The sequence below is a fragment of the Anastrepha obliqua genome, chromosome 1, assembly GCF_027943255.1.
Source record: "Anastrepha obliqua isolate idAnaObli1 chromosome 1, idAnaObli1_1.0, whole genome shotgun sequence".
In the NCBI taxonomy this organism is placed as follows: domain Eukaryota; kingdom Metazoa; phylum Arthropoda; class Insecta; order Diptera; family Tephritidae; genus Anastrepha; species Anastrepha obliqua.
In genome coordinates, this window is record NC_072892.1 from 182,620,275 (window position 1) to 182,645,361 (window position 25,087).

The 25,087-nt window shown below is 35.5% G+C and overlaps 4 protein-coding genes across 5 annotated transcripts; 3 read left to right on the forward strand and 1 right to left on the reverse strand.

Annotated features, from left to right (window-relative positions):
• Positions 1-2,970: 2,970 nt before the first annotated feature.
• Positions 2,971-6,317, reverse strand: LOC129243398 (tRNA (guanine(10)-N2)-methyltransferase homolog). The gene is made up of 7 exons (XM_054880378.1): positions 6,190-6,317; positions 6,070-6,132; positions 5,616-6,002; positions 5,374-5,563; positions 5,100-5,312; positions 4,322-4,520; positions 2,971-4,266 (listed from the first exon to the last, which is right to left on the reverse strand). Exons 1-7 carry the CDS (start codon positions 6,253-6,255, stop codon positions 3,927-3,929), a joined length of 1,458 nt encoding a protein of 485 aa, XP_054736353.1. The 5' UTR covers positions 6,256-6,317; the 3' UTR covers positions 2,971-3,926.
• Positions 3,046-3,714, forward strand: LOC129243409 (putative lipoyltransferase 2, mitochondrial). The gene has a single exon (XM_054880389.1). It carries the CDS (start codon positions 3,046-3,048, stop codon positions 3,712-3,714), a length of 669 nt encoding a protein of 222 aa, XP_054736364.1.
• A 1,647-nt stretch (positions 6,318-7,964) lies between the features above and the next one.
• Positions 7,965-12,322, forward strand: LOC129243418 (eukaryotic translation initiation factor 3 subunit A). The gene is made up of 5 exons (XM_054880400.1): positions 7,965-8,152; positions 8,469-9,553; positions 9,612-10,400; positions 10,461-11,928; positions 11,980-12,322. The coding sequence occupies exons 1-5, from the start codon at positions 8,104-8,106 to the stop codon at positions 12,027-12,029; spliced, it is 3,441 nt and encodes a 1,146-aa protein (XP_054736375.1). The 5' UTR covers positions 7,965-8,103; the 3' UTR covers positions 12,030-12,322.
• A 2,410-nt stretch (positions 12,323-14,732) lies between these two features.
• Positions 14,733-20,044, forward strand: LOC129243424 (CUE domain-containing protein 2). Of its 2 annotated transcripts, XM_054880426.1 has the most exons (5): positions 14,733-15,144; positions 15,201-15,531; positions 15,593-15,830; positions 16,187-16,353; positions 16,429-20,044. In XM_054880426.1, the coding sequence occupies exons 2-5, from the start codon at positions 15,218-15,220 to the stop codon at positions 16,613-16,615; spliced, it is 906 nt and encodes a 301-aa protein (XP_054736401.1). In that variant the 5' UTR covers positions 14,733-15,144; positions 15,201-15,217; the 3' UTR covers positions 16,616-20,044. The 2 variants fall into 2 exon arrangements, with proteins under 2 accessions (XP_054736401.1, XP_054736390.1); XM_054880415.1 differs by having other exon boundaries at positions 14,733-15,531.
• The last annotated feature ends 5,043 nt before the right edge of the window (positions 20,045-25,087 follow it).

Consider the following 25,087-nt stretch of genomic DNA (forward strand, 5'->3'; position numbering starts at 1 on the left):
AATTGATTTTTCGTTTTGTACACACTCAGAACTCTTGTGACTTGCAGATAATATCATTGTCACTTTCTAATCAGTACCTCTGGTATTTAATATTTACAGTGTTTTAATGCATACTTTAGTTTGAAGAGAAAAATAAATCTACAAATTTATTATTATTCACAATATTCTTGGTTATCATTTGAATGGTTGATATACCTAATCACTTTCACTTATCCGCTAACGAAAAACTTGTGTCTACAAAATTCTTAGAGAATGTGAAAATTCCCATACAAAAGTATCAAAGTTTCGAGAGACGAGATATATTAAACGCATGCGCTATAAATGTCAAAACTGTAATTTACTATCTAGATACAAAAATGATAGAATTATTGTGCCTTCTCATGTGCAGTGACATCAGAACAAAAAATCAACACACGAGAAGAAGAGGAAGAATAAGCGAAAGTGAGTGAAAGCCAATAATATAGCACGATGGAGAGAGTACAGAAAACTGGTACTTTATTTTCGGCGAGACTATTGAGAGATATCGGCACAGAAGATAAACAAACTTTTGAGTGCAAATGTATACACACGCAATTGTGTGCACGATGCAATTCATATTCTTGGCTTTCCACTCACATTCGCTTATATTATACTTCCTCTTCTTCTTGATGGTTTATTTTTTGTACTGACGTCATCTTACATTCTATCATTCTTGAAATTTATTCCATACTCCGAACAACGCCTGATTTGAAAGCGTGGAAATGAGCGGGCGCAATCGGGCTGTCCATTCCCTTATGACGTAGCAGCCAAAGTTACTCTGATAATTCTAGAAGGAATTTTATTAATTTATCATAAATTTATTGAACTACTCACGTCAATTAAATACAGTTTTGGTTATAAAAGGATAACTTGCTAATAGGTCTGTCACAATGGGTCCGTTGCGGCAACGTATTTGACTGTGTAAACGTTCCGTGGTTTCACAATGAAAGTATTGCCTCATACAATAAAAAAAGAACAAATGTTCTTGTTCTTCTGATATATTTATTATTGTATATAATATTACATTTCGTTGAGTATAAAGGGATGTTGGTTCGTTCTATTTTATAAACATAAAAAAGTCACTCAAATTCCTTTCAATCCAGTGAGATATTTTCATTACAAAATACATTCAAAATAAATAAAAATTCATTAATTCATTCAAACTCATACCATACATATAACATTTTTTAAAATATTGAGATGAAAAGCATTAAATAGCAGTTCATAAATTCATAAATTGTATATTAACATGTTAAAGTCAAAAATTTAAATATATAACTTTCACCTACATATATACTTTCACAATCCATTGAAATGTTAAACAAATAAAAAACAAATCACATCCACACATTTTGCCACCACTTAAAACTAAATTTAAAGTTTGTACTTTAAGTTGATCTTGGGTATTTTCTGAATGTTTCATAAGGTAGGTGTCCAATACCTTAACAAATCAGCATTGCTATTTATTGTTGCAGGAGTTTAATCTTTTTTCAACCACTTGCCAAGAGCATCACATAGCGTATCCAGACAATTCGCATTCCTCTGTCTTTTGCTTCTGTTTGTGGTTGTGCTGGAGGTTGTTTATTCTTCATGACAAATTAATGGTGATGACGAATTTTCTGGGATGGATGGCGAGTGTTCAACGATGGATCGCTGAAATTCATACCCTTCATGAGAGTAAGTCCCAAAGACCGACGTCGAATGTAACAAGTTATCCTCCATTGGCGTGTTGCTATTAAGGTTTGTGTTGCAAAATGTCCTGTTTTAAAAGATAGAAATATCACAAAATATAATTTATTTTTGTTTTTTATAATAATTATAAGAGATATGACAAACTTACCTTTAAAGCGCTTTCGGCTCCATCTATTGTCTTTTATAAAACTCCCTCGCCGCAGCTATGGCTCCATGCAGCCTTAGAACAAAATGGAACTAAAAGGTGATGGTTGTGGCAACATAAACATTCTCCAATGCTGCTGAAGTGTCAGTCCTTGGCCGGATACAAATCCGGTCCGTGAAATTAAATAAATGAAATTGAATTTAATAAGTTTTGTTCGTTTTATTGTCATTTCCAATCAAATCACAAATATGGTAGAAACCCTTACCTGGCCAGAGTCAGTGTTTGGATCGGATCGAAAAAAATGTAGAGGAGCGTTGGGAGGATATTATAATTTGCATGACCCACGTAGAAGAATGGCCATGGAATAGAAATAAGTAAACATAAATTTAACGCGGTGCGTAATTGCTCTCAAACTATTGATGCCATTTTTATTGGCATTGTATTTTTTTTTTTTCTTTCGAGATATGGGCTCCTTTTAGAAAAAGCCTTTTCTATAATTTGGCGTTTCATGTCCGAGGTCTCTAACCTGATGAGTTGTGGGAAGAATCTATTGTAACCCCATATCTTCACCTTCTTTGGATTATGTTAAAAAAGCTCCGTAATAAAAATGAGATACAAAAATGTTATGTGGAGCCGCGAATTTCACTGTACTAACATCAACTCATTTCGTAGTTTGACAGTTATATTTAAAGCGCTATTTGCATGCGCAGATACATTGATTTGATTTGATTGGCGTCATTTTGAAAATGAAATTTTAAGACAGCGCCTGGCCACATGAGAAAACGGGTCAAAATCAAATCAGTAGAAGATGTAGATGTGGGTTAATAGATATTATTCACAACGGAGCGATTCTACTACCGTATTCAACAGCTGACTAGCATGCTAGAAAACAACTGCGACGTCCTCGCATTAAAAGAAATTTGATAATCGAGAATTCGGGAAAAGTTTTACTGAAACAGCTGGCTAGTTTTTTTGGTTGGTGGTTTGAATGTCAAAATGATGTTTTGTTAACGTTCAGATTATGGAATTCATGGATAATAATCAGTTGATTTCGACATTCGAACCACCAAATTGCAAAAACAAAACACGTGAAAATTATGTTTTTATAATTGCTAGCTTATATAAATTCGTTTTTAGCACAACTACAAGTTGACAAAATGTAGTAGTAGACGCTTTTAACACGGTCAGTGATGAAAAAGATTATACCTGTCGTTACTGTAGTACGCGCTGGTCAGCACAAATACTTATCGGGCTTAAATCTACAAAAACAATTGAGTGCACAGAATGCCGAAGATTGGGCCAACTTTCGCAATTACCTTATACTGCAGCAACATAACCCAGTGTATACCATAGGCATTCGTACCAAGAATTACTCCGAAGACGATGAACGACGTTTACGTAAACTGGGTGCTGAATTTTTTCGGACGAATCGTGGCGGACTGATCACTTTTCATGGACCGGGTCAATTGGTTGCATATCCTGTAATACATTTGCGTCAATTCCAGCCTAAGATGCGCTGGTATGTTGCAACATTGGAGGAGACTGTTATTGCAACTTGTCGAAAGATGGGTGTTCTGCAGGCAACAACTACATCAGACACTGGCATATGGGTAGGAAATAACAAAATTTGTGCTATAGGTGTGCATGGCTCTCGGTATGTCACCACACACGGTATTGGTCTTAATTGCTGCACAGATCTACGCTGGTTCGAGCATATTGTCCCATGCGGTATTGAGGGAAAAGGAGTAACTTCACTGAGTCAGGAACTGAAGAGAAACGTTTCTGTAGAAGAAACTGCGAATATGTTTGTTCAATGTTTTATGGAACACTTTGAATGCAAAGTGCTTGATGAGACTTGAATTAATTGTGTTCTAGATAAGAGTAAGGTTTATAATAGTGTACGTATTCGTTCATATAATAAAGCAATTGTGTACCAAATATCAAAAAATAAATTAAAGAAATGTGTTATAAGATCACTAAACAGATCCCACAAATTAACTTACTCATATGATGTCTGATTGAATATTCTAGTATCTCTATTTATTCCTACTTTCTTATTAAAATTTAGTTATTAACTAAATCGTGATTTATTTAAACTATTTTTTAACTCTTTGCTATCAACAATAACTTTTCCTCTTTTAAGCGCCTCAATTCGTCCAAGTTCGCGTTGTTCAGCTTTACGAATACGTCTCTCGGAGCGGGATTCCACGGCATTATTAAAATAACGGTCCCGAAAATCTAGCGAGTTTGAGAATGTGCATGCAAGCTGCCCAGCATCTTGTGTATGAGCCACATCAAGTTTTTCATAAGTTAGCAACCTACGTGAAGTAAGTCCTGAAAGTGGTTGATCCGAATTAGCTACCAAGATTAGACTACTGTGTTGCGGAATCATGCCATTGCAGTAGTCTTCACTATAATAACAAAAAAAAGTTAATATTGTTAACTTCGTTGTGAATAAGAACAAACCGATGATACGGCAGCCAACACACTAAACGGCCGCCCACTTTCAAATGCTGTGCCGAAAAATTAAGGAGATCAACATAAAGATGTTGTAACGCATAATGTGAGGTTGACGGATAATGAGGCATGTCCTTGGTGCGTGTGTTTTGCTTTAATGCCTTTTTCGTCTCTACCTTTTCAGTAGCTTCACGAATGCCATATGGTGCTGTATAAAAAAAGATAATAAACAACGAATCCTTATTACACTATTATATAAAGGGTGTTCGAAATTGACGCGTCATTATTATTTAAAAATATTATGTGAAAAGCCCGAAACCTGGAAGCTTAGTACAAAGTACACATATGGAGATATATAAACATATTAGATAAATGAACAAACTCATATTTATTTGCACTTTCATTGTCTTGACGATTCTCGATATCGTTTTGGTATAAAGGTATATTAACCCCTTGGGTACATTTGACGTCTGCTAACGACTATTCCGAGCAACCAAAATTTAAATCTGTTCCACATGCTAATATTTACTCAAATTAATCCGTACCGAAGGCGTTAACTTCATAATATATCTACCAACTTCAGGCCGGTGAATGCACTCCAAAAATTACTAATTCATTCATTTACGTTTAAAAAAACAAAAACACCAATGACAGTGAACTAATTTCCAGGTTCTCAAAATGATTTGTTAATGAAATTCGACAATTCTGTTAATTTCAAATTTCAGTTCATTTTGCGAAACAGGATATATAGTAGGCACATTAAATCCTATTCCAATATTTTACTTACGATCTGTAATTATTGCATCGAATTTGAGCTCCTCGCGCCAAAGAGTTTTGGAAAAATCTGATACAACAACGTCTATGTACCGGTCACCACATCCATATTGTTCCAAATTGGAACGTACTCCCTCATCTTTTTCACGCATTTTTTGTGTTATACGGCTTGGGCGTGAACGTCCATGGAGCATCATAAAATCAATGTCAGCACCAAGTACATAACCTATGTATGCATGTATCAAAAATATGTAATAGAACCAAAAAATAACAATTTGTAAACCTACCACCAAATTTTGCGGCACTCACCAGCAAGGATCCCGTACCTACAAAGGGATCAAAAATTAAATCGCCCTCTTTAACCAGTGCTTGATTTGCCATTAGCAGGCTTAGTTGGGCATCCATACTGGTATTTCCGATAAACTTCCGTTTTTTCAATGATAGCAACTTAATGAGATCACGTTGCCCATTAGCAATCTTAAAAACAGAATCGTAGAGAAATCCAACAAAAATACATCTAATTAATTACCAAACGTCCGAAAAGCACTTCATCGGGTTCAAGTGGAACTTGCGTTGGGTCAAGACCGTAGAACTCGATATAACACCATTCCTCTTGAGGTGTTTTCAGATCTACTTCACCTTGAAACGGCAGGTACTCTAATGTCTCTATTTTTTCAACCTTTTCCTTCTGCGAAATATGTTTATTATAGGTTTCGACAGCAATTTTAAACGTACATTTGCAGTAAGGCTCAATGAGTTGTTTATTATTTCTAACGAAATTTTGCAACTTTTCGTGAAAACCCTCCAGGTTGTTCGAATAAGACCATAATTCATATACACTTCGTAGGCTGACACAACGGGATGCAAACTTTAAAGCAGCTTCGTCATTAGGAAACTCGACGATCCAAAAAGGTTTCTGTAAACAAGTGAATATATATGCGTATATATAAATTCATTTTTCGCTTAGATAAACTAGTACTTACCAGTAAATTAGTGTCTGATATTCGATGCTTCAGTCCGAAGAGCTTAAGGATTGAGTCGAATTCCTAAAGGAACATAAATGTTAGTTAATTTTGTTTCAAACCTAGCAAACTCTAACGCACAGCAAAGCGAAAATCTAAATGTTCTTGGGCAAACCACAAAATATATTTTTTCCAATTGTTCGTCATGGTAGAAAATAATATTTATGTTTTTGTATTGTGAAGCACTCCTCAAAATTGCTCTAAGTCGGGCCGTATACGGTCATAAATACCGCGAAATTCGATTGAGAAAAATAACAATCGATATCGATGGAACACGCTCCACCCCAAGGCGAATTTATTACAGGTGAGAGCAAACACATATAAGTAAAATCCTACATGTATTTGTTGTTGCGTTTGGTGCAAGCATCACGTCAAAATCAGCAAGCAAATGTAAACATACGAATGTAAACATACCAATACATACAAACAAAGCATATCATATTGACGTAAGCCATACCTACGGCGAAAAATTCAGCTGGGTGAATGCTGTCACCTTATTAAATCCACCTTGCTCCCCCGCAATGTAACTTCCATACAAGAATGATGGAAAAGAAGATTCCGCCTTCCGAATTCGCCGTGTCGTAAGATTCTATCCATAAACAAACAAAATGCGAAAGCTATGCAAACAACCAAACACGAGAAATTATACGCACATACACATCCTTTCTAGCCACGGTGTCTTCCGCATAAAAACGCAAAAAACTGCATTTGCAGGCTCTATGCCAATCTGTGCTCTAACTATTTAACACGCGGCACTTCGTTTGCATAAGTTTGTTTATTTTTAATCTCACAAATCACAATATTACATATTCACTGAATTTTCACAAACATGCAGTTTCTCCTACTCTTGTTTGTTTTGTATTGCGAAGGGAGCTGACGTCAGAGAAAAATAACTATTGTTTAATGGCACCACCTTCAGTACTCAATTCGCATTGTGGCTGCACCAGACCACCTTATATAATATAAGAATAAAGACAAAAGAGAGTAGAAAAAACGAAATGAACGAACTACATTGAATAGCCGACATGCAATTGAAGCTAGAAACATACGATGATGGTGCGATTTCATTTCTCACACAGCGAAAGAAAATAAAATAAGCTGGTCTACTGATATCACATTTAATAGATTCGCCTTGGGTTCATATGTTACCTCTGGATTGCTAATAAAACTCTTAAACTAAAGTGTGGCAAACACGAGGAACATTGTTTTTAACGTAAGTTACAAACATGCAATTTTACAGTCAGTGTTACTTGTGTATGGGCATATTAGAAACAATCTTGAAAGCTGTTAAAATTTTGGGGCTGCAGAAGAGTACATATGCCCTAAATCGTACAAACAGAAGATTGGTCATAGAATTCCTCATTGAAATATTTTTTTATAATCAATAGCTCCATTATATTTAATAAAACACTATAAAAATTCGTAAAAAAACTTTTTCATCTCTTCTCAAATAAAAATCTTGAGACCATATTCTCCTTTGTTGTTGATCAATATATTCCTGCTCCAAATATTGATCAATAATTGATACTGTCAGGAATTTCTCATGGGCTCATTATAATTATACTAATTTGATGTATGTACATATGCTCAACACCCTACACCTTCTAAAAACCGCTGCTGAATTTTTCGCTATTTTGATAACTGATTGACGTCATCACTTGATGTAAAATAAAACAAATTGAAGTGAACTCCTTGTTTATATAAACTCAGGAATGAGTTAGTGTTATTTAACTTGCTAGCGTCACCTGTTAAATGAGCTAAGAAAAAAGTTGCGGTTTTCAGGATGATGAATGCTAAGTTGAAGAGTATAGACCCTACATTAAGGTATTACAACCCTGCGATAAATAGCACTCGGCCATTTTGCTGAAATTTCCACGGTGTATAGAACGGGCCGACGAGTTTCCCAAATTTTTTTGTTGGAAAAGTCAGCTTCTTTGCGATATTATTAAAAATTAGCAGTTTGGAAGTTAGTTGTGGAAATAATATCAAATAATTATGGCGCGTTACACTCAACGTCCAGAAAATGCTCTGAAAAGAGCAAATGGTAAGTGTTAGTAGCAAGGTAGTAGCCACGCTTTTTTTTATCGACGTCACAGCCGTAGTATAGGGATGACGAGGCGCTGATTTGTCAAAATCAAGAAAACGGCCCAATTATTAGAAAATATGTATACATGCATGCACATATATGTTCACACGGCAGACAGTCCTACTATACCGGAACGCCCGGATTTATATCCAGCCAAGGACTGTCACTGTAGCAACATTCCACATACACGTTTATGATGAGACAAAAATATAATAATATTATATTTGAAAATGGATAATAAAAAAATGATGTGGTTTAATATATTTTTATCTAGAATTCATCGAAGTTGGAAAGCCGTTGCGGGCTTTGGATACTCTCCAGGAGGTGTTCCGTAATAAGCGCTGGAATTATGCTTACTCGGAGACCATTATTGAACCACTGATGTTCAAATACTTATATTTATGTGTAGAGCTGAAAAAATCTCACATTGCCAAAGAAGGTCTCTTTCAATATCGCAACATGTTCCAGCTTGTGAATGTGAATTCTTTGGAAAATGTTATTCGTGGATATTTGCGTATGGCTGAAGAACATACTGAAGCTGCACAAGCTCAATCGTCGGCAGCTGTTGCTGTTTTAGAATTAGACGATCTGGACAATATCGCTACGCCGGAGAGCATTTTAATGAGCGCTGTATGCGGCGAGGATGCACAAGATCGTTCCGATCGTACAATTCTATTGCCATGGGTAAAGTTTCTGTGGGAATCGTACTGCCAGTGTTTGGAATTGTTGCGTCTTAATACACACTGTGAAGGCCTGTACCACGATATCGCTCGTATGGCATTTCAGTTTTGTTTAAAGTATAACCGCAAAAGTGAATTTCGCCGTTTATGCGATAAGTTGCGAAAACATCTAGAAGATATTTGTAAGAGTACTACCCAAACTACTGGCGTGTCAATTACTAAGCTTGAAACTCAACAATTGTGTTTGGATACTAGGCTTTATCAACTAGACTCAGCTATTCAAATGGAGTTATGGCAAGAGGCCTATAAAGCTATTGAAGATATTCATGGACTTATGGCATTATCGAAGAAAACGCCCGTTCCCAAAACTATGGCAAATTATTATCAAAAATTAGCAATGGTATTCTCTAAGGCTGGAAATCAGCTTTTCCATGCTGCAGCTCTTTTGAAGCTGTTTCAGTTGACTCGTGAACTGAAAAAGAATTTAACGAAGGACGACATGCAGCGAATGGCTTCTCATGTTCTTATTGCAACTCTGTCAATACCACTGCCATCAGCACATCCCGAGTTCGATCGTTTCATTGAGGCTGATAAGAGTCCCCTTGAAAAGGCACAAAAATTAGCTGTGCTGCTCGGTCTGCAACAACCCCCTACCAGGGCGTCATTAATTAAAGAAGTTGTGAGTATGATAATAATATCTAAGTATTATTAGCCATTAATTTTGAGTTGTGTTACAGGTTCGACTAAATGTGCCACAATTAGCTTCAGAAGAGTTCAGGAATCTGTATAACTGGCTTGAAGTTGACTTCAATCCATTGAATTTGTGCAAGCGTGTGCAAACTATTATTGATGTAATTGAAAGTGTTCCTCCAGAGAACAATTTACTGGCTCCGTACATTAAATCTTTGAAGGATGTTACCATCATGCGATTGATAAGACAGATTTCACAGGTTTATCAGAGTATTGAATTTTGCCGATTATTACAATTAGCATCTTTCTGTAATATATTTGAGCTCGAGAAGTTGTTGGTCGAATCTGTGCGCCACAATGACATGCAAATTCGTATTGATCATCAAATGCGATGCATTTATTTTGGTACTGATCTAACCGAGAGTCAGAGGGAAGATCACCCCGATGGTCCAACGCTGCAATCAATGCCTTCCGAACAAATTCGATCCCAGTTAGTTAATATGGCAACGGTTTTAAATCGGGCTGTATCGGTTGTGTATCCCAATCGGGAGAAGGACCAACGTGCTAAATTGCGTGCCCAGATGGTGTATCATTACCATGAAATTAAGGATCGCGAACATCAACGGATTTTGCAACGTCAAAAGATTATCGAAGATCGCAAGGAGTTCATAGAAAAGCAAAATAATGCTCGTGAAGAAGAAGAGGCACGACGTTTGGAAGAAGAGACTCGCAAGGCTAAATTAGCCGAGCAAAAACGGTTGGAGCAGGAAAATGAAGAACGTGAACGAAAACGTCACCAAAATGAGATTGAGGCTATAAAGGTTAAAAGTTTAAAGGTAGGTATATATTATATGCTTTCGAGTGTATATATTCATAGCAACAAACAATTTTTTTAGGATAAAATGCAGCAAATTTCACAAACAGCTCACGGCAAAAAGATGCTTTCAAAATTGGATGAAGAAAGTATTAAAAAGTTGGATGCAGAGCAGATTGCAGCTCGAGAATCAGAAGAACTTCAGCGCGAACGCAAAGAACTCCAGTCTAAACTTAAGTCCCAAGAAAAAAAAATTGATTACTTCGAACGTGCTAAGCGCATGGAGGAAATTCCACTGTTCGAAAAATATTTGGCCGAGAAACAAGTTAAAGACAAAGGATTTTGGGAGGCTCAAGAACAAACACGAATCGAGAATGCAATTACTGAACGCAAAGACGCAGTTGCCCAGCAAGAACGCTTGAAACGGATGTATGACGATCGAGATGTCTTCCTTGAATCTCTTAAAAAGGAGCGTGCTTCTCTGTATATTGAAAAGCTGAAGAAGTTTGAAGTCGCTTTGGCAGAGGAACGTAAACGTTTGTTAGCACATCGCGCTGAAATGCGACGACAAGAACGTCGTCGTCATTGGCTGCGTGAGAAAGAAGAAGAGCGCCTGCGCAAAGAGGAAGAAATCCGTAGAGTAAAAGAGGAAGAAGAACGCGTTATTGCCGAAGCGTTGCGCAAGGAACGTGAGGCAGAAGAAGAGAAGCGTCGCATTCAATATGAAAAACAACGCGCCAAGGAAGAGGAAGCTGAACGCCGTATTCAAGAAGACCGTGATCGCTTAGCTCGGGAGTTCACTGATCGTGATCAAAATCGGGATAAGGCTGGTGAAAAAGATCGTGACCAATGGCGCATGCGCGGTGAACGTGATCGCGGCGAACGTAGTGATCGCATCGAACGGGGTGATCGTTCAGAACGCAGTGAGCGCATCGAACGTGGGGATCGTATCGAGCGCGGTGATCGTATCGAACGCGGTGATCGTATCGACCGTGGCGATCGTGTCGATCGCGGTGATCGTGTAGAACGCGGTGATCGTGTAGAACGTGGTAATGCATCTAACACGGAATGGCGTCGCGAGCGTCCGGAACGTGGAGAACGTTCTGAGCGCGGGGAACGACCCGAGCGCAAAGAAGGGGAAGGTGGCGCATCCGACTCTTGGCGTGTACGTCGAGAGCCTGACCCGGCAGCACCACGTGCAGCTGCTTCAGGTGCTGGTCGCGATAATCGTGAAATTCGAGATGGCCGCGATAGCCGCGATGGAGGTGATAAGTGGCGTCGTGGAGGTGGCGGAGCCAGCGGCGCTCCTAGGCGTGATGATCGAGAAAATCGAGAAGGGGGCGGTAACTGGCGAGACGCGCCCCGTGTCGAACGCGATCGTGATAATCGTGAAAATCGACGTCGCGAGGATAGGGGCGATCGTGAACGTCGCGATCGTGATCGTGGTACTGGTGGCGGCGGTAAGGATGCTGGAAATTGGAGAACAGAACGAGCTTCTGCGCGCGAAGATAAAGAAAGAAGCGCACCAAAACGCGAGCAACAGGAAAAAGGTTTGAATTTGAGTTTTAATAAGTGAATTCCTGTTAACTTTTTCATTACAGAAAACAAGAGTGGCGATGATGGGGAATGGACAAACGTAAGGCGCCGTTAGATGGAAATTAGGCATTTTGTAAAATAAGTTGAGATCAGAGTGAAACTGAATATTTCAAAATCATACATAATTCCAAAATAAAACTAAATTACAATTGGAATGTTGTATATCAAATGCCGGTAAAGGAAAAATATTTTTTATTAATAATTGACGTTTTTATGTACTTTGCGAAAATGTTAACTGCATAAACAAATGCTGCGCTTAGCCTACGTATTGTAACCTTAATATACTATGAGGGTATAAAAAATATTTGCAAAGTCTTTAATTATCAATAAATATATAAATGGAATAAACTTATATTTGTATTACTGGAACGGAACACGATCATTGAAATGCATAATAATATTAGAAGATACCTGCATATTTAAGAGGAAAAGCTCAAGCACTTTTATGTAAATGCTTCTAATGATGTGGTGAATACCAAGTTGATACCTTTCCATTGCTTGGTATCGTAAAATTTTTGTTTGGCCTTTCTTTTATTTGTTATTTTGAATAGTAAGTTACCGTTAATATTGAAATTGTCAAGTATATATTTATAGATAACCACTATTTTTAATTGCATATTCATCTTCAAAATACAAAAAAAGGTGCCCAACATCAGAAAAGTATCGGCTTAGCTTTTATAACAGATTAACAGTGCTGGAAAACTACCGTTTTTGCTACGTGCCTGAATCTTCTGGAAAAATAAAACTTGCATCTCTCACTTGAAAACCAGCGACGTGATCCCTGATGGCCGACAAGATATAGTTGCACTTTTCGATTTCAACATACAGTGTCTGACGAGATCTGTTGCTATCGAATTGTCCAAGTACATTTTGTGTCTAATCCAGTGATCCAGTGTTTTCGGGACATACAAATATGTTGCTTATCAAATTGTTAGTTTATGCTAAAAGTCAATGTGATTTCCTTCTCATTTCCAACCCTGAGATGGAATCAATAATTCTAGCGCATTTTGCCAACATGGTGCACTAAAATGTCCTCATTTTCAATTATATTTGCCATTTTAATTGTTGGGTCCTCACAGTTCTTAGGGAAAATGCATATGTTTGTGGAAACTGCCAAACACAAAAAATTATACGGAAATGCACACACTTCTTGCCACGAAAAAAAAAAAATTATTATAATTCGCGCTGTCACAATTAAACATGCGGTGCATTATTTTCATTATTTCGTTTATTTTAAAAATCACAAATCTTAAAATTGAAATATTCATAAAGCCATTCATGAATATTCACAAACAAGTAACTATCTTCCTATTGTTTGTTTATTCACACTGACGTCAACTTCTGTATTCTGTACGCCGCATTCCAAGGCGAATCTATAGAAGGTGGGGACAATAGAATCTTAGAACAAAAGAAAGTGGATAACGTTGATTTAATAGAGAAGTGTCAGTCAGAGACAAGAAATATAGAATATAAAATTTGTATTTTTGTATTTGTTTGTATTGTAAAATTTGAATTGTGATGAGGACGAGTAAGCGAAAGCAATGAAAACTGCCAAACATAAGAAACACACACACCAGCGTGAAATCGGTAAAGAAATCAAAAAACTTCATTATAATTCGTGCTTTCACAATTTAAAACCCGGCACTTCGTTTTTATTAGTTTGTTTAATTCAAAAAACACAAATCTTAACGTTACAATATTGCTAAGCCATGCACTGAATATAACAAGTAGTTTCTCTTCATTTTGTTTGTTTCATTTATTGCAATCGATGACGTCAACCGGCTGTCAAAATCAAAAAATATCGTAGCGGTAGCACCGTCTTTAGAATTATGTACATCGTGCGTAAACCCAGGGTAAAGGAGAATTTACTCAAAATGTCTGATTTAAATGGTAAAAATTGTGTGTCTACTTCTCTTTAAACCTTTTCGTTGTTAAAAAAATATTGTGCCGTATAGATTATGTGTTTTTGCCGTACGCCATGTCGGAATGCAGAAAACCTGGCGACTTTCTGTTTTTGCCGTACGGCAAGCACGGTGCAAATGACAACTGCCCGCGCATATTTTTATCGGTGGTGTTTTGATTATATTAAATGAAAATTTTCAAACCTAAACTAGATCAAATTTTATTATATCAAAAATAAATGGAATTTAAATTAATGTCATAAGCCTTAAAAGCTTGAAAGAGCACAGCCAGGCTTAACCATATTGTCCTGAAAAATGAATATGTGTCCTGAACTCGATGTTGTAGTCGCATGCACCGTCTACGGCTACCATAAATTCTATTAAAATTAATGAATTGATTTTGTAATACATTTCATAACTAACAAAAACCTATTTTTAGTCAATGAAATATATTATTTGCTTTCACGACAAGGCCATCTGTTTTTTGTTTATATATGCAGCAATACTTTTATTATCTGTGATACTTTTATTGTGGCACCATTGCTCTTTTACACGTCCCACCAGTGGAATGCGTTGCCACAACGGACGCACTGTGATAGGCCTTATATGGTTTTTTGAATTAGAAACTTTAACTTGCTTATAATTTTGGTTTTAACTATCTCTCTAATACTTCTACCACTAAAAGCTCTTTTAAACCACTTAGGCATGCGATATGATAAATGGCTTGTGCTTATGACAAATTTGCTAAATTTTATGCCCTCGTAGATTTATCTTTTCTGCTATTAGTCTCTTTCTATTCGATTAGTTGAAGGATGTGGCAGCACTTTTCTCACAACAACTACTTCCATGGTTTAGCGATTTTATTATCGATTTGTGTTTAGTTGCGGAAAACGTAAAGAGAACGAAATTAATTCATAAACTTCTTTGGGAAGTACCAAAGATCTTTAACACAGCTTTTTTTGTTTTTCTTGTGAATTTGGGTTGATTTAGGGGAAAAGTCGAAGTTTTTAATTAAAATTGAACTTGTATGAGAAGAAAGTTGCAAATTGTTAGCGGTGTATATAGAAGTTGTGGAGCGAATGGTGAAAGGAGGAAAGACGTGCCGACGAAACTCACAGATAAAAAAAAAAAAACAAAAAGGAAAGGGATATTTTCAGGCGTCGTCGTTGACTTCTTGGTATACAGACTTGTTTGAAAATCTCGGCATAAACTGTGTTCATTCCCGAGAACTTTAGAATTTAAAATAATAAACAAGTCGCAGTGCTCGAGGTTCATATATACAATACATTTTGCAATTTCAATAGTGCAAAGGTTTTTTCGCACAGAAATAAATAGTTTCACAATGACCAACATGGAGAAACAACATGAAATGGTAAAACGTAGTCTGGTGCAATTCGTTAGCGCGCACATTCCAGGGGCTGATTTCAGCGTAGTCGACGAGATTGTTTTGCAGTATATTATTTCCATTTTGGAGGAAGCTTCACAGGACCCTTGTTTCGATGTAGATGGTTTCGTTGAAATGATGGGCGCCTATTTTGCCGAGTTTTCTTCTATCGATCAAGGAATCATTTGCGAATGGATTTACAAATTGGCAAGCGAATTGAATGAAATGGAAAAGAATCAAGGGAATCGCAGCTCTGTAAATTTATCGCTGAAGTATGTTGATAATTAGATTTTCCATGAGATTAATTAAATTATAATTAATTCCTGTATTCAGTTCTCTAAGCCTTTCAGACATCATACCCGAGTCGAAGTTACGTGCTCGTAATGCTTCCATTTCGGAGAAGGATGAGTTCTCTTCGAATGGCTGTTGTGCGGGTGGGGTCGGTACCAAACGTGCGCAGCATTTGTCGGAGACCAGTGACGGTGGTTCCACTGATAGCTCGACTTGCGATTATTATTTGGACGAAGCTGAAGTCTTACAAGAAATGTTTCCAGACACGGCCTACGTTGAGGTAAATAAACTGTGGAAGATACACGAGAAAACGTTTCACCAAAATATGTATATGTTAATTCATAACTTTCAATTCAATAACAAATGCGATGATTCAATAATCAAATGAAAGGCTTCAAACCGCGAATGAAACTATTTTTTCTAATACAAATATCTTTTTGGCGAGTACAAAAGCAATTACACCATCCTGTAATCGGCTTAATTTAGTATTTTGGAAATATTCGATCTTTATGGTTGCCTTCCGATGATTATGCTTTCCAATTCTAGTCTAATTTTATGTTACAAGATATAATTAAATAATATTTCGTTTATTCTAAAATTAAACTGAATTATTTTAAATACGAAATCTTTACTTAGGTCAAGCATTGCATTGCTATAGCTAAAGGAGATATAGACAGCGCAACACAAATTTTGTTACATCGCCAAGAGACTGGGCAGAGTTTGACTGACAAGTCTATTTCTATTTCTGGACGCAAAAATATTGTTGTAGATGACGCCGAGTTGAAAAACCGTATTATTGAGAGGTTAAAAAGCGATGAATGCCTATAATTTTTAAGGTAACATTTTAGATCTAAATCACTATTTTTACTTCACTATAGATACTCGTACGTTGACAAAAACGCCACTCAGCGTGAATATAAGCCAATGGTTCCGAAATTCGAACCGAAAAAATTGGTTCGCTATCGGGATAACAAGATCGTTTCTTTGAAAGGCGAACGGTACACTGAAGTTAAGCGCGACGAGGAAGCTGAGTTAAAAAAACCCAAAAAGCAACTTCAACCGTAACTAAAGTTGTTGAAATCCTGCTATAAGTATTTCATAAAAAAGATGGAGCTGCTAGGACCACCACAAGAAAAACTACAAGCAAGAGATAACAAGCAGCAGCTTCATCGCTTGAATCACCATTTGATATTAAAAAATTTGAATCTAATTATTACCACTATATCACTAATAATTGCACATAAGAAAGAATCAACACTGCAAAAAACACTAAAACAACCAACACCACTTCCAAAACTAACCAAACCAACAGCTGCAACAGTAAAATTCTCAAAAGAAATTCAGAAAGTTAATGAAGCAATACTTAAAATCAATTTAGCATCACTGTTGCCAACAAAATTTTATTTAGTAGACAGGAGTGGGGTTGGTAACAATTTAAAGCCACTAATCCCACAGAACATGGCAACATGCAAATGCCATTTTGAATTCGATTTCACTTCCGTTATCGCACCTGAGTACATTAAAGTCAAGTGTATTTCGAATGTAAACTCCAGATGTGAAACTTTTTTGACTTCAAAAAGTGCTGCTGAGATAATTGAGAATTGGTTGTTCACCAAACATCAAAGCTATAAAGATTTTGCGTTTCGCTGCCAATTTTCATCGAATAATTTGCAAGCGAAACATGAAAATGTTTTCGACATTTTTATTCTTAGTCTTATTATTTATAATTTAATTTTTAGTTTTTGTTGTGAATCGGCGCGGAGGATTTTACAAAGAACTTATTATTATTTAGTAATATACACTGTTTTTGGAAAGCGACAAGAACAACAAATTAGTGTTAAATTAAAATTTTTATGAGTTAATATTTCGTTAAGAGAAATAAGTTGATTTTACAACTGTCGATATTTGCTACTACTACTATTTAATAGGAAATTATGACGATGTCGGTCCGCTGATGGATTTGCGCCAAGGTAGCACAGTGATAAGTGCACTCAACAAAGAAAGCAAACCATCCGCGAAACTATGTGTAATTTCATGAGTCTTGTTATACAAAATTAGAAATAACTTTTAAAAGGCAATGCATTTGGTGTCTGAGATTAATTAAACGACGGCTTTCGAGTGCAATGATAAATAATATCGGAAATGCAATTGGTAATTACTTGAAGGCGGAAAGAAGTCAATCAAAGTAATAACAAATATTTAATTAGCATCTTAAAAAATTCAAACTAAACTGTTTTGAGCTACATTTCACTTCAATTACGTTTGGATTAGAATTGCCTAAAGCCAGCGTTTAATTTTCCTACGCACCACTCGTATAGAATTGATCGTAGGTAGAAAATACGGCCGGAAGACACGTCTTTAAGACATACGAGCTCAAATAGACTTATGAATTTACCTAATCTATGTTTATAACGCGAGTATTGTAATTCTTCAAAATAATATTTTATACTGTATTTTAATGTGTATTTGAATTGAATGATCGAACTACTAAGAAAATATGGATGAAAGTTCAGAATGAAGATGAAATATAAGACAGTTTTGAGAATTACATGCCATACATATTCAATAATTCGTACAATTTACGTTTGAACTGTTTTTATTAAAATTATTTTGTTTTAGTTTTTACTCTAGAAAAAACTAAAGCCTTTTCTGTTATGCGTCGAAAACATGTTTTTTTTGTTATATACCGTCGTCAGCATTTAGAAAGGCTCTGTGTGTGTTTACACTGCTTTTATACAGAAAAAGAAATTTTCTTTTTGTGGACGAACGTCAAGAATCATTTCAAAAACCATTGTTTTAGTGCTTTTCTAAATGATGATTATGGTATGCACACGCACATGTAAATGCCTGCTTGGTTGAAAGAAAACGGCTATTAGAGAAAATGTTCCAACACTTGTACCAAAAGTTGAAACTCAGTTATCAAAGCAGTTGCCAAAAATAAATAAATGAAAAGTCGATGATCCTAAATATACTAGTCTCACATCTAGGTGCACAGAAATGCAAGCTGGCATTTCTGCTGAATGAAGAATTGAACGAATACGAAATGTGAAGTGAAGCGGATTTTCGATATAGTGTTTACCATGCAACCCATTCTTACACATACAAAACAGCAACACACAAGAATCCTCAATTAACAATATGAATTAATGGCAAACGCATTTACATTTTGCAAGCGATATATGAAAATCCAAACTCACTAAAATTTAAATGTTGTAACTTAGTGTGCTTCAATGTAATTCCTAGTAAGCTACATAAAATGCGAACTTACCTATATACATATTACATACATATTTATCTCGAACTCAAGTCAAGCAAAGTAGTGAAATGAATCTAAAAAGTCTTAACGTAGGCATATTAAAGTGTATTAGAACAAACGAAATCATAAACAATGAAAAATACTATATCCAGAAGTTGCGTTTTTAAGTTAAACAATTCAACTATGCACAAGTTTTATTCACCTAAAAGTCCTTTCATTTACTAACAGTACAATCTACATTCATTTTTATTGATGTAATCGAAATTTTTGTTAAATTATGTTAAGTTAGACTTATGCAGTTCGAATGGCATATATTTAATCACATGTTTTATTTCTTTAAATATAAATTATTTGAAATATCTATGGGAAAGACAACATATGTATTTTAGCTCAGTAAAGATGTAATTTTTGTTTGCCATAATTTATATAAAATGGGAACACTTCCAAGTTATTATTATTACTACAGAAAGGAGCTTCCTTGGAATGGATGCAATTTACCCACTTTCTACAGAATTAAAATTTTTGGGGATTTGATTGAATTTTAAATTTTATTTTTTTTAATTGCAAGTTGGCATATTTAAAATTACACTTTATTTTTGTTTAAAACAAATCCCATCTTTGACTAAATCTAAGTTGGAATCAAAGCGAATTCACAGACATAATTTACTAAACCCATATGTAGTATATATGTACAATAACAATTTGTATACGAGTACGTAGGCATTGGGACATTAGAAAACGAATGCATAGTTTATTAAAAAAGGCTTAAGAAAAGCCGGCCACTATCGCCTTGGTTTTACATTAAAGTTAGATTCATTTTGGAAACTTTAAATTGATGTTAAATACTACTTGAATTGATATTATATATTTGTCAAATCACACCATCCTTGCACATTCACCATTTATGTATGTATTTATATAAATTATTATCTTGCATGCAACATTCTTGCCAAATTGGCATACATTGCGTTCACATATATTTATTTTGGAGGCAACTTTAGTTTTTAATAAGTTTTTTATATTTATTGTGATATTAGTATAATTTCATCACAATTGAAAATTAATACACTTTGACCTAATACCATAAACATAAAAATGGAAACATACATATATAGTAATCTACCTAAAAAGTTATCCACTCGCTAGAAAAAGAGCAAAATGTTTGAACCAGTTCATCAAAAATAAAAAAAGTAACAATGAATTCACTATCAACATTAAAATGAATATTACATATAAAATTGAGGTTTAATTTTGTTACATTTTGAGAAGAAAAAATCGGTAAGTAACAGCTGTGAATAAATGAGCGACTAAATTCAAGAGATGGAAGAATTAGGGGGCAAGTGTCAAAATAAATGCCCCTTATCAAATAAGTCACTTTCCAGGAACAAATAATTTGGTTATACTTACCGTCGCTTCTAAAACTACTGGACCACTATTGTTACCATTTATTTTAATCGAAAGAAATTTCAACAAAGATTTGTTATTTATTAACTCATTTATTTTTATAAATTTTTTACTTTAATATACAATTATTTACTTTCACATTTTACTTAAACATTTACTTCAACATAAATTCCTTCTAATTGTGCCTTTACGCGTCTGTCAAAAAGACGTGGGGGCGTACCTTTACATATCCAGTCATGTAAAAATTTAAAGCTTCGGTAATTAAGTTAAATTCATTTGTTAACGTAATTTGCTAATAAAAAGTATTAGGTATTTTAGTTGTTGTTGCAGCAGAGTAAACATTTGTTTTACATGTACGGGGAATGCTGCTGGAGTGGCAGTCCTTGGCCGGATATAAATCCGGGTCGTTCTGGTAACGTAAAACCGACCGACTGTCGTGGGAACCAAATATTTTATCGACGATTATTAATTAATTTTTTTTGTGTCAAATATGTACATATTTAGTAAATTAAATGAATTTGTAGTTACGCTTTCAGTAAGTAACTATTGCAAGGTGGTATGTGCATAAATGATTATCATCTTCTGATAAATGTTCTGGGAGATGTAGGAACCTCTTACTGCGCGATATTAATAATAAAATAACCACTCAGTTATTATTTGTTAGCGCCGGTTGGGGGTGCAATTTGCCGAAACAAATAAATTCTATTGGGTTTTTTTTTCTGAAGTAGGGTTCAAAATGCCTTTGCACTTACAGCGACCCTCGTTTACTGCGTTGAGTGGTGTGGCCACTTAAATAATTCCTCCTATCTTGGGGAGACGCCCTTGCCGGGAGTACTTTCTGCATTACTTCGGGAGGGCGCAGAACGGTATCCATGAACGACCAATTCTATTTACTTAGGTCTGGGTCCACCGTAATTGTAGCCAGCGTTCATGCTATACATTTCATTGGGATCGATGCCTGCATTCAAGCTTTATTTGCGGCCATGTCAGCGCGTGGTCAGCTGCCGTGAATTAACGTTCAAGCTTCAACTCCACGATCCTTTGGGCCGGCCTCTATGGCGTGAGCCTTGTGGACTCCACCCTAAGGACATTCTGCCGATGACAGCCAACCAATCCATCTCCACATACGCTCTCTATTTCAACTGGTTTTGCCTACCGCGGGTGAGGAACTCATCATTTGACACCCAGTTATTGGGCCACCATTTGCGCAGGATGGCTCTAAGGCAGTGATTTATGCAGGTCTGCAGTTTTTTGTTGTTGCAACAGTTAAAAAACATTTCCTTGGTATGTGTAGAAGTATGTTTGAACTCAACTTTTAAAGAGCAAATTGGGGCGCTTCCCTCCCGCTTTCCCTCAATCAACTGCTGCATTTGAGGATTTGAATCAATATAAGCTAAAAATATAATTAAAAAATCAATTATTAATTAACGGTAAGCCAATTTTTAATTTATAATATTGAGTATTTATATTTTCATTTTATTTCTTGCTTAAAAGTAATAGTTGTTATTTTTGTTTCTGTTTTTATACAACTCAGAAAAATCGTAATCAGCAGATGGATTTAAAACTTTGCTTTTGTTAGTTGTGCCCTTTCGGTTCTCTTGCTCTGCTCTTTCTGTCTCAATTTAGATAAACCATTTAACAACAAAAAAAAAAACGGTTTACCTTGAATATAGTTCTAGTCATTCCGCAAATCATATGTCATAACTGTCGGCTTTACATTATATTTCGAATCTACGCTTCAAATCATTGGTACTTGGTTGTGTGCATGATTAAGTTATCCATGAATCACTCTCAAAAATATTCAGCACTCATTAGCTCCATTAGCGTAGGTGAGCACATGCATGGGTGAGAAACCTTCTAAAAGGCGCTGGAGAGAATATCGATGCGTTCGTTGAACCTGGCGCATTCGAACAAGCCACCATTTGCTTTGTTACGAAGTCATGACTGAGGGTGGAAAGTTGTGAGTAGAAAGTTTTTATTCAACTAAAAAAATTAGCACCAGTTATTTGAGTTATCTCAGAAGAAAACGAAAAAAGATAATTTTGTGAATTTAAGGTATTTAATAATATCAAAATATACAAGTCCATATTATTTACATTTGTCATTTTCCCTATTTCATATGTACATAAGTTTTATTCCAACATAGCATAAATACTTTCCAATGTATAAATAATAAGAAACTTAAATTCTGTTTTTTATTGTGTTATTGAATATTTTCAATTGTTTAGAATCGTTGTACAATTGCCTTAGTATATATAAAAGGACTGGTTGGTTGGTTTAAGTGGTGCTTCATCCAGAATCCACCTGGCGCTTCCGCACCATTTTGTTGCCACACCCTCGTTACCAACTTGTTTAACGGTTATTCACCGCATGACTATATCCATTCTGTGCGGTTCAGGACCTTATTAGGTTGTTGTTGGTTGTTCGCGACTCTCGAACAGCGGTTTGCCCAGGGTTGACATTCTATTCTTCCATTGGGCCGGGCATTCGCAGAGGAAATGGAAGACGTTTGCTTTTTCTCTGGCTGTTTACAACTGTGACAGTATACTTTGTGAGGGATACCCATTTTGGCTGCTTGTTCTGACTGCCGTGAGTCTCCTGGCGTCTTGTCAATGTTGACGTTTGTTTGAGGTTGTAGATGGGCCATAACGTTCTGTTAATTTTGCCTGTCGTCTGGTCTCTCCATCTACAATCCGCGATTCGGAGGTATTTTAGGGAAATTATATTTTCGACTGCATCCACTGTTGTGAATACCGGGATACTGTATCATTGACATGATTTTTAGTCACTGTTTGTGACCTATGGCAAATTGCGTCGTTACTTCAGTCACAGTTGGTATGCCAAGATCACGATGAAGGTCGCTATTCCGTATATAGCACGGCGCGTTTACTATGCTCCGTAGAATTTTGTTTTGTAAATGTTGGATAGAGGTGTTGTACTTTTGGCTGGCGCATCGCCAAATCTGTATACCAACAATCGCCCTATTTGTTATTACACAAAATAATTGACTCTTGTTCTTTTAATTCTAAATAAATTCAATTCTGACTTTTAGAGTTCACAACAAAAAAAGTAGATCTAGTCATGTATGTGACTTTTGCAACATTCCGCTTCATACTGGACCATTAGCTGAATAACTATTAAGAAAAATTAACGTCTGATTAGTCTCACTAATCTTTTCGTGTACTTCCCGAGTTTTATGGATTCTGGCATTGTCCAGAACCAACCATGCTTCTAAGATGTTACTTTCAGCAAGTTTATTAAGGGCATATGTACCTTGTGTTGGACTTAAAAATAGAAAATATTTTCTAAAAGTACATCATCTTAAAAATATAAATTCAAAAAATCATAAAGATCGGAGCATTAGAACAAAAGTTATAGACCGTGGAAGCGCGCAACCTTATCCATAAATGAAGTGCACGCAAAACTTTAGACGCGATTATCTCGAAATCGTGTTGTTTGAAAATTACCGTTGCGGTGATCAATATTTATCAAAAACTATTTGACCGATTTGCATACACTTTTTTTTAATTATTCGAAGTTACAACCTCGTGAATCTGAACTAAAAAACATTTTTCTACAATAATCATTTAATTTTTTTGATTTCAGTTGAGCTGCTCATGCGCTACCGTGATCACCGCAAGCCTCTTCTAAAAAACAGCGTTTCGGGGGAGGGGCGATATAATAAAAGCATTTGAATTTATTGTTGAGTTAGAAATTACTTGAGAATGTACAATACCATTTAAATTCATGGCTAAAATTAATGAAACATTTCTTCCTATTGTTGTTGGAACTATTACATGGGCTGAAGTATTTATCCTCGATCGAGTTTTATTTGTGCGAAGATGATAAATTATCATATCATATTTCATAAACTTTAATTTGAAATAAAAAAACTTTAATTTGAATTAAAAAAAATTTAATTTTTAATTAAAAAACTTTAATTTGAAGTTAAAAACCTATATAAGGACAAATTTGCTTTATATCATTTTACTCAATTTCAGCGAAAAATATATGATTTTTAAAAAGTTGCGTTGTTTCTATCATTTCTATGATAGTAAGAAAAAATGGCCGCATTTGGTGTAGAAAATTACCGGAGAATATGTGTTAACAAAAAATTATGTTATTTATCGAAACTGGGAATTTGCTATAGGTAAAAATTCGCGAAAAAAAAACAATTGGCAAACAGTAAAATAAAGCTGCCATTGTAAAATTAGAGTAAATGTGTTGAAACTAAACGATCAAATGATATTAAGGGGATTAGGATATTACGCCACTGTGGGGGGTCAAAAAATAGTCGATTATTGGGAATTTTGTTTTGTAAGTAGGAATGATTATTCGAGCATCGGACAAAAGGCAATTTATTATATATGTATTAAACTATGTTGATGTAAATTTTTATTATAAAATATTGAAAATTGACAAATTTATGTAAATAAACGTAACGAGTTAAAAAAAATGACGTCATCTGGTGGCAGCGATACACCAATGAATAATCATCTGAAATTTAAAAACCTAAAATTTTATTAATCTACACAATAGTGGCTATCGTTGTACGTAGCCGTTTTTTTGTTTTTTTTTTGACGTGATAACGTCTTATAATTCGATTTAAAAGGCTGCACGCACGAAAAAATGTGTCGTTACCTTGCTCATTAGTGTTACCTTGCTCATTGCCGTTACTTTGAATGAACTGCAAGCGAAAGCGCGGAACGAACGACAAAGCAAACAAAGCAAACGAACGGCAACGTTCGACATCTTGCTCTCTCCTACTTAAGTGAGCGTATATGTGTATGTATATGCGCATATGTACATATATAAATTCACTTATTTGTATTTGCTTATGCCTTCTTATTGATTATTATTAATTTGATTTACTTGAA